General features: G+C 39.5%; 1 protein-coding gene across 1 annotated transcript; it reads left to right on the top strand.

Annotated features, from left to right (window-relative positions):
* The first annotated feature begins 4618 nt into the window (after window positions 1–4618).
* Window positions 4619–12360, top strand: LOC106400685 (endoribonuclease Dicer homolog 1). Its single transcript, XM_048757645.1, has 19 exons — window positions 4619–4873; window positions 5026–6187; window positions 6279–6673; window positions 6751–6970; window positions 7046–7218; window positions 7297–7419; window positions 7516–7676; window positions 7761–7994; window positions 8084–8234; window positions 8330–8512; window positions 8591–8752; window positions 8831–8926; window positions 8996–9600; window positions 9845–9942; window positions 10023–10213; window positions 10287–11192; window positions 11276–11440; window positions 11513–11907; window positions 11994–12360. The coding sequence occupies exons 2-19, from the start codon at window positions 5032–5034 to the stop codon at window positions 12169–12171; spliced, it is 5592 nt and encodes a 1863-aa protein (XP_048613602.1). The 5' UTR covers window positions 4619–4873; window positions 5026–5031; the 3' UTR covers window positions 12172–12360.
* Window positions 12361–12428: the final 68 nt, after the last annotated feature.

The raw sequence follows: 12428 nt of genomic DNA, 5'->3' as shown, positions 1-12428 counted from the left end.
TTATTGTATTCCAAAATTATGTATGGTCAAATCTAAAACTTTCAATAGTTCCTTAAACTGTAGGTTTAGCTAGGGTTCTGATAGTTTAGAACGAGGGTTTAAATGAGTTAGGAATCCTGTATAAATTCTTGAGAATTCTTATAAAGATAAATTCTACGGTACTTATGGTAAGAAATAAAAATAAAAATAAAACTATAGTAATTTTTGATAAGCAAATTGTAATCTACTTTTTGTGTTCTGTTATACGATAATTAGCTCGATTTAAACGAATTATCGATATTAGGGGGGAGGAGGAGGATGTTTAAGATATTGTCCATTTGCATGGAGCAGATTTATGTGATGTTGATGATGGCAACTGTCATGTGTGCCCCAAAGTCTAGGAATCTTGATTCATTTATATAGCTTTTCTTTTCTTCCTTTTTTCATTCAAAAAGAAAGGTCAGAAATTATGTTTTAGGAAATTGAGAAATAAAGATATTGTAGTTTATTTATTCTTTTAGTCTATGGGTTGCATGTACCTTCGATAGATGAACGCCAGTTTCATATGGCCTCTACATTATAAACATATATAAAAAATATATATGCATCTAAGAGTTTTGAATTAAGCAAAATTGAACTATATGATCAGCTCTGGTTTATGATTTACTTGTGAATAATAGTTTTTTAAACATCATTTGGTGCACAACTTTCTTAGAACATGAGTTATTATTATACAACGAGTTATTTGTCGATAAACATTATCTAAAAGTTATGTGCGGCTAGTCGATATATACTGATAACTGGCACTAGAAATCAAGAATGAATGGACCGGTACGGTCCACTAATGTAAAATATCAAAGCATTCGCATTTCAAGATAATCAAAATAGTTCCAAAAAAAAAAAAGATAATCAAACGAAACAAGACAAAGTGGTGGGGTAAATATATAAACCCTAATTTTTTTTGTCATCAAATATATAAAACCCTAATTACCAAGCCCCCCCTTGTCTCGTTAGCAATTAAAAGGTAAAAACATATAATTTTATATGCTAAATCTTATAAGTTCGAAATAAAACTTTTTAAGGTTGATTCATTTTCCATCGCAAATAAAATGTTTATTTAAGAGCCCAGAAAATAGAAATATAAAGTGCTAAATTGAGATATGGACAAAATCATATATAATGAAATGTAGATATGTAGATAGAGTCGCCCCACACTTAAGGTTGGTCCACAATGAATACCGTTGGAGGCTTCACAGGCTTTTGTTCTGTCTTTGTCTCTCTCTCTTCAAAATTTTTGTTACTAAAAAATTATTTGAATTATATAACTTTTGGTTTGAAAACATATCTTATAGAGACATGCGTTTAAGCCGACCCATATTGAGCCAAGCTCCAGGCCTCATTTTTGTAAGTCTAACGATAATTTCGAAACCGAAAGAATAAAAATTATATTTAAATGATATATAATATTACTTACATATTATTTTTAGAAAATACGTCGTACATAGATGCAGACAGAAATACACCAGCAGAAAATATTGATGAAGAATGACGAGCGAACCAAACAAGCTATGTAGATTCACAGTGATTGACTAACCAGAGGAAAAAATAGTTTCACCTAGAAACCGAATTGCATAATCCTTAAGTTTCAAAAAAAAAAAAAAAAGAATTGCATAATCCTGAATAATTACTCCTAATAATTTGTAAATAATTATTTTTATTTCTTTTTGCATGAGAAACAAAGAGTTGTGTGCGTGGGGAAGTCGTCACTCAATTGGAATTTGGTATTAAATGAAAAAGGCTGAAAGGTGCTTAACATGCACGCGCCGTAGCTTCTTACTGGAAAGGGATTGGTATTGATGTTAACTAGACCGGGCCCGGTTTGAAAATGGGCGGCGGCCAAACCGACCACCTGGCTGTTTCTTTCCAAGTATTCAGAATTTTTCTGCATATGCAAAATCTAACTCGGATCTTTTGGATTAGGATCTTCAGTTAAGCGGGTGGGGTTCTGCTAAAATGACGGCGAGGGTCATCAAAGTCGGTCACTGCTGGAAACGTGAACCCTGTGATGGATCTTCTTACAACAACACTTCAGAGTCTTGTTTCGTTGGAGATCTCTTCTCTCTCGATGAACCGTCCAAAAAGGTCAATTTTGTGGGTTCACAACTAAATACGGCGCTATTTGATCTATTCGATTAGAATGTCAATTTTTTTACAATGTACTTTCAAATATTGCCTCGAATCTTCCGTAATAGTCATGTGTATTGTATGTAGAATACCTGTATACGCTGGTAGAATAACAATAGTATCCTTCTATATTATTAAAAATTATAACCGGCCAAGTGAGTGAAGTGACGAAGAGTGTATGAAAGTAAAGTGAACAATGATTAAAAAATATTATACGGAAGTGAAAGATGAAGATGTCGTATTTGGGTTTTCATATTTTCTAGGTGTCAAGGCCCATTGTCAATGTTAGTTGGTCACAAATGTACCGCTGATTCGATAATATTGGGCTATACTGAAGATTCAAATGGGTCGTACCCCCGTGTGCGTCTAGACAATCCTGAAATTCGAAAATATGCATTAGGTTCATGTTCCATACAAGAAATCAAATACCAAACAAAGAAGTTTTTTTTTTCTTTTTTTTTGAAACTGACCAAACAAAGAAGTTATAACCGAATAAGAATACTAGACGTGAATTGTAAGCTAGTCAGTGGATGAAGCTGTAATTGTCTTAGCATGCATAAGAGAATAAGAATATTGTTATTCGACCGAGTTTTGCTTTCCATGCAGACTTTTTTTTTGCAACCATCTGGAAAGAGAACAAAATAATATCTTAGATTTGTTCGGATCCACTTTTTGGTTTACTTTCTATCTTCATATTCGCATATGCTGAATGCTTCCGGTTTTGATTTGATGTATTTAATTTGGTCAGTTAGATTATACAAGAAACCGAGATAACGTCCGGATTCAATTACTGCAGGGAAATTATTATACTCAGTATAGTATGTCATTTGGTCAATCTTTAGATTATTTGTTCTGGAGAATTATAAGAAATAATCCATTCTCGAAATTACGGTCGATGTCGTATCATAAGTTCAAAGTCCATCCATGGCGCAGTGTGAGTGACTGAAACTGATACATTAGAAAAATTGTCGATTATAAAAGAAGGTGGGATGTATTTTAATGTAATGTACCATTCACATATTAATAGATTGATGGACTTCAATGACTTTAATATTGACTTTAACGCCAGTGGCCATTACTCATTAATTCAATACTGTAGTTTTTTTCTTAGTACAACAACAAATGCTAGTTTGAAAGTAGCGTTACAAACATTGAAAAAGCAAGGTACTGCTCGTATTTTTTTTTTTTTTCATCTGAGTATTATTATTATAGGGATAAAGTCCAAAATACAGGCTCATACAAAAGCCCACAGATCAAGTCCAAAGTCCAACCGAAAAAACAAAAGAAAACCGATAAGGCCAAAGCCCAAAAACAACGACCGGTTCACCAGACACGTCGAAAGACACGTGTTTGAACCTCAACAACGAGGAAAACACGTGTCGCCATCACCTTCCTCTTCTCCACCTCCGAAGAGACACGAATCGTTTCGCCGGAAACTAACCGGGAAACACATGCAACTTTCCATCATCTTCACCGGCCGGACATCTCCACCGGCCTAAACATCTCATCGGAACCACCATAATCACCTAGGACCACCACGACGAAAGAAACCTCCAACGACTATGTTGGAAGGTAGGGGAAATCCATCGTCTTCAACACATACCCTTGTATTCGTTCTTTAAAGAGCTTCAATCGATTTAAATCGAGATCTCTTCCAGGAGCCGAACCACCGAACACAAGACAGAATCTTCTACGGCTTCAGATTTGAACCATAAACCATCGGACCCACCAACCATGCTAAAACCACACCAACGCTCTCGGAAATAACTCCGGGAGAGATGCCGCCGTCAACACGAAGGAACAGTGTGACGCAGAGCCATAAGTCGACTGTTCACCTTCAACGAATAGGTGCAGCATCGGAGCCAAAAGCCGGCCGACCACTGAAAGGAAAGTGCGTCGCCGGAAGAGCCCAACCAAGGGCGGAGTTTTACCGGTTTCATCTCATCGCTTCCCTCTGCTAGTAAATGTTATTATTATGAATGTGGATGTTTTAAAGTAAGATCGTTCAAAGCCAATTATTTACAAAGGGAAAGAAATAAGAAGACGCACGAGCCGGTCCACAGAATGACAGAACGAACAAAGGAAAGCATCAGAGCCGACCAATCACTAGCACTTTCCTTCCCACTAGTCAATATATCTTATTGGAATATTAACTTTCCCGAAACCAGTAAAGAGAAGGAAAAAGGTTAGAATTATTTTGACGGTCCCGTACGGAATCTAATCTAATCGGTCGGAAAAATCCGATTGGAAAAAAAAGAGAGCCAACACACATTTATTATCAATTATTTTTTTGTTGGGGGGCAAATATCTGGCTGCAATTTATTTAGATAGCTTAAAAAAAAAACTTTACAATTTGTCATAAAAGTTACTAATAACGCGTCGAATTAACACGGTCGGTTTTGCAGTAAATATAATATATTTTTTTATTAAACAAGTGAGGAAAATTATGAAACAGAGACAAGACAGCAAGTGGAAAACAGAACAGAAGAGAGAGAGAGAGATAAGTGTGAAGAGGAAGAAGAGTGAAACAGAAACAGAAACAGAGTAGGGTTCGATAGACCGTGGAATCTCAGAATCACACTCTTTGCTAAGTTTCTTTTGAAGGGTTTTAATTTTCTCGTTTATTTTATTTTTATAAAATCTCTAGGGTTTTGCTTGCTTGCTCTTCCTCGTGACCCTTCTAACCTGGAAGATTGGCGTGTTTCGTTTCGTACGGTCTATCTAACCCTAATCCTGTCTCTTCTCTCACCCTTAAAGATCTTCCCTTCTTCAGTTCCTTCTGAGATTTATCTCAAAAAGGTTTAATTTTTAATTGAGTGAGAAAGTTATTTTGATTTTTGATTTTTGATTGGATTATTATAGAGAGGTATGGTAATGGAGGATGAGCGTAGTAATAAGGATGTCAACAAGCCTTCTTACTGGCTAGATGCTTGCGAGGACATCTCTTGCGATCTCATCGACGACCTCGTCTCCGATTTCGATCCTTCCTCCGTCGCCGTCGCTGAGTCCATCGTCAACAACGACTTCTTCGGTGGGATCGATCACATTCTAGACAGTATCAAGAACGGTGGAGGCTTGCCAAACAACGAGGCTCCTCAGTTGAATCCTGGAGATGTTACCAAGGAGAATGGTTTGCAAAGGAGCGGCGTTAAGAGAGACGATAAAGAGGAAGGAGACAAGAACAGGAAGAGAGCTAGAGTTTGTAGTTACCAGAGCGAGAGGAGTAGAGGGGTTGAGTCTAGGAAACGGACTCGGAGCTACGAGGATACTGGTGGTGGTCATAACAAGAGAAGAGATGGTTACAATTATTACAGAAGAGACGGTAGAGGCTATTGGGAGAGGGATAAGGTTGGTTCGAACCAGCTTGTTTATCGGTCTGGTACTTGGGAAGCTGATCACGAAAGAGATGTTAAGAAAGAGAGCCGTAGAAAGGGTGATGAGAAGGGAGAGGAGGAGGAGAAGAAGGGTAAGCCTGAAGAGCAACGCAAAGAGAAAGTTGTGGAAGAGCAAGCGAGGCGGTATCAGTTGGATGTGCTTGAACAAGCTAAAGCTAAGAACACAATCGCTTTTCTTGAGACCGGTGCTGGGAAGACACTTATAGCCATTCTCTTGATCAAAAGTGTTCATAAGGATTTAATGAGTCAAAACAGAAAAATGCTCTCTGTGTTCTTGGTTCCCAAAGTGCCTTTGGTTTATCAGCAAGCGGAAGTGATTCGTAATCAGACTTGTTTTCAAGTTGGACATTACTGTGGTGAGATGGGACAAGATTTTTGGGATGCGAGAAGGTGGCAGCGTGAGTTCGAGTCTAAGCAGGTTCTTGTAATGACGGCGCAGATTCTTTTGAATATACTGAGGCACAGTATTATCAGAATGGAATCGATTAATCTACTGATCCTCGACGAGTGTCACCACGCTGTCAAGAAGCATCCTTACTCACTAGTGATGTCAGAGTTCTACCACACAACGTCTAAAGATAAAAGACCTGCCATCTTTGGCATGACTGCTTCACCTGTTAATCTAAAAGGTACTTATAGTTTCTTCTTCTATAGATTTTGCCAGTGGATCGAATCTTAGCGATAAAAGACTGAATATTTTATCTTCTTTTTTGCATATAGGTGTTTCAAGCCAAGTAGATTGTGCGATAAAAATACGAAATCTCGAGACCAAGTTGGATTCTACGGTTTGCACGATAAAAGATCGGAAGGAACTAGAGAAACATGTGCCGATGCCTTCAGAGATTGTGGTGGAGTATGACAAAGCTGCTACAATGTGGTCTTTTCATGAGAAGATAAAGCAAATGATCGCAGCTGTTGAAGAGGCGGCGAAGGCGAGTTCGAGGAAAAGCAAGTGGCAGTTTATGGGGGCTAGGGATGCTGGAGCTAAGGAGGAGCTGAAACAGGTTTACGGCGTCTCCGAGAGAACGGAGAGCGATGGAGCTGCTAATTTGATTCATAAGCTTAGAGCTATTAATTATACTCTTGCTGAGTTGGGTCAATGGTGTGCTTACAAGGTAAAATAAAAAAAAAGAGAGGAGAAAAAATAGTTTTGTTATTTTATTTGAGATGATTTTTTTTTTTTTTATTTAAGGTGGCACAATCGTTCTTGACTGCATTGCAAAGTGATGAGAGGGTGAATTTCCAAGTGGATGTGAAGTTTCAAGAATCGTATCTCAGCGAGGTGGTGTCGCTATTGCAATGTGAGCTTGTGGAAGGAGCTGCTGCTGAAAAGGCGGCCACGGAATGTAGTAAGCCAGTAAATGGTGATGTAAATGATGAGATTGAGGAAGGAGAGCTCCCTGATGATCATGGTTAGTTTTAACCTCGTTCTTACTTAGCTTTTTTTATCTGATCCGAGAGAGTATTGACAATGGTAATGGTTATAGTGGTCTCTGGAGGGGAGCACGTTGATGAGGTAATAGGAGCCGCAGTGGCTGATGGGAAAGTTACTCCGAAAGTTCAGTCGCTGATCAAACTACTCCTCAAGTATCAGCACACATCTGATTTTCGTGCTATTGTTTTTGTGGAGAGAGTCGTTGCTGCTTTGGTTCTTCCAAAGGTTAGGATGAAAGTGAATAAACAACTTGATTACATTTTCTACTGTCAATATCTTTGAGCTTTGATTTTTCTTCTTCAGGTTTTAGCGGAGCTGCCTTCTCTTGGTTTCATACGGTGCGCCAGCATGATTGGTCACAATAACAGCCAGGAAATGAAGTCATCTCAAATGCAGGATACAATTTCTAAATTCCGAGATGGCCAAGTATGAATAATTGTCTTTGTTTCCTCTTTAGATCTTTTTGGTAAAAATTAAAAAAGTTTATTTAAACTCCTTTGACATGTCTTTCGCTTGTGATAGGTGACACTGTTAGTGGCCACAAGCGTTGCTGAGGAAGGTCTTGATATTAGGCAATGTAACGTTGTTATGCGTTTCGACCTTGCAAAGACGGTACTAGCATACATTCAGTCTCGTGGTAGAGCAAGAAAGCCTGGTTCAGACTACATACTCATGGTTGAGAGGTACACATGTCTTTTAATCCATTAAAAAAAAGCTTTAAAAATCTGCAATTGTTTTTTTTAATGGTCTCCATGTGTTGGTTGCAGGGAAAATGTATCTCACGCAGCATTTTTAAGGAATGCTAGGAACAGCGAGGAGACGCTGCGAAAAGAAGCAATAGAAAGGACTGATCTTAGTCACCTCAAAGATACATCGAGGCTAATCTCCATTGACGCTGTCCCTGGTACAGTTTATAAGGTGGAGACAACTGGTGCCATGGTCAGCCTTAACTCCGCGGTTGGTCTCATACATTTCTACTGCTCTCAGCTTCCCGGTGACAGGTCAGTTTACCGACAACAATGTTCTGTCCGAATGACCTTTCCTCTTGTTCTATGAGATGATGGATTGTTTTATCCTCTTGTGGTCTTAGGTATGCGATTCTTCGTCCTGAGTTCAGCATGGAGAAACATGAAAAGCCTGGGGGACACACCGAGTATTCGTGCAGGCTTCAGCTCCCTTGCAACGCACCATTTGAAATACTCGAGGGTCCTCTTTGTAGTTCAATGCGCCTTGCACAACAGGTGGACTTAATAATTTCTTTTTAAAAAAAAACTTATTCGTTTATTATCTCTCGCTGTTCCATGTTTTTTTAAAGTAATGTTTGTTTGATATGTAGGCTGTATGTCTAGCTGGTTGCAAGAAACTGCATGAGATGGGTGCGTTTACGGATATGCTGTTACCGGACAAGGGAAGTGGTCAAGACGCTGAGAAGGCTGACCAGGATGAAGAAGGTGAGCCTGTTCCTGGAACTGCTAGACACAGAGAGTTCTATCCAGAAGGTGTAGCAGATGTACTTAAGGTATAGTTTGCACTAAACCTTGTGAATAAATTGTTATATGTGGTGTCAAAGCTTGATTAGTTTTTCTGCGGTGTACAGGGAGATTGGATATTATCAGGAAAGGAAGTATGTGAGAGCTCAAAGCTATTCCATTTATACATGTATAGTGTTAGATGTGAAGATTCTGGGTCTTCAAAAGATCCATTCTTAACCGAAGTTTCAGATTTCGCGGTTCTTTTTGGCAATGAGCTGGATGCAGAGGTTCTTAATCCTCTCTTTCAGGTTTTGTAGTTGTAGTTGTACCCTTTTGTAATGACTGTTTTGTTTTACTTTTGGCAGGTATTATCGATGTCTATGGATCTTTATGTTGCTCGAGCCATGATCACCAAAGCATCTCTTGTTTTCAAGGGATCACTGGATATTACAGAAAGCCAGGTTTGATTTAAGAATAACCCTTTACATTTGAAAGACTCTTTTATCTTATTATATTATCTTCTTGTGCAGCTATCATCTATTAAAAAGTTTCATGTGAGGTTGATGAGTATAGTCTTAGATGTTGACGTCGAACCCTCCACAACACCATGGGATCCCGCAAAGGCCTACTTGTTTGTCCCCGTGACTGACAGCACGAAAGGGATCAACTGGGAACTAATTGAAAAGATAACTGAGACCACTGTGTGGGACAACCCGCTTCAGAGAGCTCGTCCGGACGTGTACCTCGGGACTAACGAGAGAACTCTTGGTGGGGACAGGAGGGAATATGGGTTTGGTAAACTCCGTAACAACATTGGATTGGGGCAGCAGAAATCTCACCCGACTTATGGTATTAGAGGAGCCGTTGCATCTTTTGATGTCGTGAGAGCTTCTGGATTGTTACCTGTGAGAGAGGCAGTGGAAAGGGATGTATCACAAGGGAAACTGATGATGGCAGATGGGTGCATGGTTGCAGATAATCTAATAGGGAAAATAGTGACAGCCGCACATTCAGGGAAGCGGTTTTATGTGGACTCTATATGCTACGATATGAGTGCAGACACATCATTCCCAAGGAAGGAGGGGTATCTAGGTCCTTTGGAATACAACACTTATGGTGACTACTACAAGCAAAAGTATGTTTTCAATTTTTTTTTTTTATTTCTAAAGGTTTATTTATAGAGAAGCAGTCTACTAATACTTTTCTGTTATTTATGAGGACTTACATGGCCTCAGTTCACCTCCTGTGTTGTGCAAGACTAAGAAGCAAAGCATGTCTGTGTATATCATTTGTAATATAAGACATGCTTTTCTTCTTCTTCTTGCACAACCTGAGGTAGTAACTGGGGCTATCAAGTCTTATCCTTTTGTATCTATTAGGTATGGAGTTGATTTAAACTGTAAGCAACAACCTTTGATCAAAGGACGAGGTGTCTCGTATTGCAAGAACCTTCTTTCTCCTCGGTTTGAACAGTCAGGTACTAAGAAATTTATTTTCTCTTGAAAATTTATTGGTTTTTAATCGATAGATTAACACACTTAAAAATTGCAATTAAAGGTGAATCTGAGACGATACTTGATAAGACATATTACGTGTTTCTACCACCTGAACTATGCGTGGTGCATCCGCTTTCGGGTTCACTAGTCCGAGGTGCTCAGAGGTTGCCCTCTATAATGAGAAGAGTTGAGAGCATATTGCTCGCTGTTCAACTTAAAAACTTGATTAGTTATCCTATTCCAACTTCAAAGGTATTGTTTTGTTTATTATTGTGATTAGTTACAATCTTGTTGTTACTAATCATTTGTTTATATATATGTGTAGATTCTGGAAGCCTTGACTGCAGCCTCGTGTCAGGAGACGTTCTGCTACGAGAGAGCCGAACTCTTAGGAGACGCGTATCTGAAATGGATCGTTAGTCGTTTTCTGTTTCTCAAGTACCCGCAGAAGCACGAGGGTCAGCTCACAAGGATGAGACAGCAGATGGTCAGCAACATGGTTCTTTACCAGTACGCTCTTCTCAAAGGACTCCAGTCATACATCCAAGCGGATCGTTTCGCACCTTCTAGGTGGTCTGCTCCCGGCGTGCCTCCCGTTTACGACGAGGACACGAAAGACGGAGGAGGAGGATCTTCCTTCTTCGACGAAGAGCAGAAACAAGCCTCCTCCGAGGACGTGTTTGAAGACGGGGAGATGGAGGACGGTGAGCTAGAGGGTGACTTGAGCTCTTACCGAGTCCTATCTAGCAAGACCTTGGCTGATGTCGTCGAAGCTTTGATCGGTGTTTACTACGTGGAAGGAGGTAAAGCTGCGGCGAACCATTTGATGAAATGGATTGGGATCCACGTGGAGGATGATCCGGAAGAGACCGAAGGGGCGGTTAAACCGGTTAGCGTTCCGGAGAGCGTGCTCAAGAGCATAGACTTTGTTGGTTTAGAGAGAGCTTTAAAGTACGAGTTCGCGGAGAAAGGTCTTCTTGTGGAAGCGATAACACATGCTTCGAGACCGTCTTCGGGTGTTTCGTGTTACCAGAGGTTAGAGTTTGTTGGTGACGCGGTGTTGGATCATCTTATTACAAGACACTTGTTTTTCACGTACACGAGCCTTCCTCCTGGAAGGTTAACTGATCTTCGAGCTGCTGCGGTTAACAACGAGAACTTTGCTCGTGTTGCGGTTAAACATAAGCTCCACTTGTACCTTCGTCACGGCTCTAGCGCCCTAGAGAAACAGGTAACAGAAAAATAAAACAAAACCATTTGTTTTCAAACAATTACAAAAACCTTTTTAATTTTTTTTTTCTTTCTGTTTTTCAGATTCGAGAGTTTGTGAAGGAAGTTCTAACCGAGTCTTCTAAACCGGGGTTTAACTCGTTTGGTTTAGGAGACTGTAAAGCTCCAAAGGTTCTTGGAGATATAGTTGAATCCATTGCAGGTGCTATTTTTCTTGATAGTGGAAGAGACACAAGTGCTGCTTGGAAGGTTAGTTATTGATTTCAGTTTAAATTCGTTTATTTATTTTATTGACTTTAAAAAAAAAAAAAAATTCTTTAGGTTTTTCAACCTTTGCTACAACCAATGGTGACGCCAGAGACACTTCCGATGCATCCGGTACGAGAGCTGCAAGAGCGTTGCCAGCAGCAGGCAGAAGGGTTAGAGTACAAAGCGAGCCGGAGTGGTAACACGGCGACTGTGGAAGTTTTCATCGACGGTGTTCAAGTGGGAGTGGCGCAGAATCCTCAGAAGAAAATGGCTCAGAAGCTAGCGGCGAGGAACGCACTGGCAGCTTTGAAAGAGAAAGAGATAGCTGAGTCAAAAGAGAAGGCGGCAAACGGGAATGCAGGAGATGAGAGTGAGAATGGGAACAAGAAGAATGGGAATCAGACGTTTACGAGACAGACGTTGAATGATATTTGCTTGAGGAAGAATTGGCCAATGCCGTCTTACAGGTATAACAAACTGTTGTGTAAATTGCAATGGTTTGGGGTTTTTGCTTTAAGTGTTTCTTATGAGGTTTGTGGTGAATGTATTGTAGATGTGTGAAGGAAGGAGGACCGGCGCATGCAAAGAGGTTTACATTTGGGGTAAGAGTGAATACAAGCGATAGAGGATGGACTGATGAATGTATTGGAGAGCCCATGCCTAGTGTTAAGAAGGCTAAAGATTCTGCTGCTTCTCTTCTTCTTGAGCTTCTCAATAAAACTTATTCTTGATTTCTTTAGTTAAACAGAACCATTGGTGGATTTGGTCACTTGTTGTATGATGATGTGTTGTCTAAAGTTTAAACTTAATCTTTATTATGTTGTGTTAAAAGCTTAAACAAATGGGATGTGTAGTGCCCTTTAAACTATATGGGTCATATCTTTGTTTCACTTAAAATTTTATTACTTGTGTGATTTTAATTTAATGTCCAAGGAAAAAAATGTTTCATTGAAGGTATTTGTATTTCTATGTAGAATTTATATGAACC

The sequence above is a fragment of the Brassica napus genome, chromosome C5 (genome assembly GCF_020379485.1).
Source record: "Brassica napus cultivar Da-Ae chromosome C5, Da-Ae, whole genome shotgun sequence".
NCBI classification, from domain to species: domain Eukaryota; kingdom Viridiplantae; phylum Streptophyta; class Magnoliopsida; order Brassicales; family Brassicaceae; genus Brassica; species Brassica napus.
The sequence above is the reverse complement of the archived record's forward strand: the minus strand, read 5'-3'. Positions and strand labels throughout refer to the sequence as shown.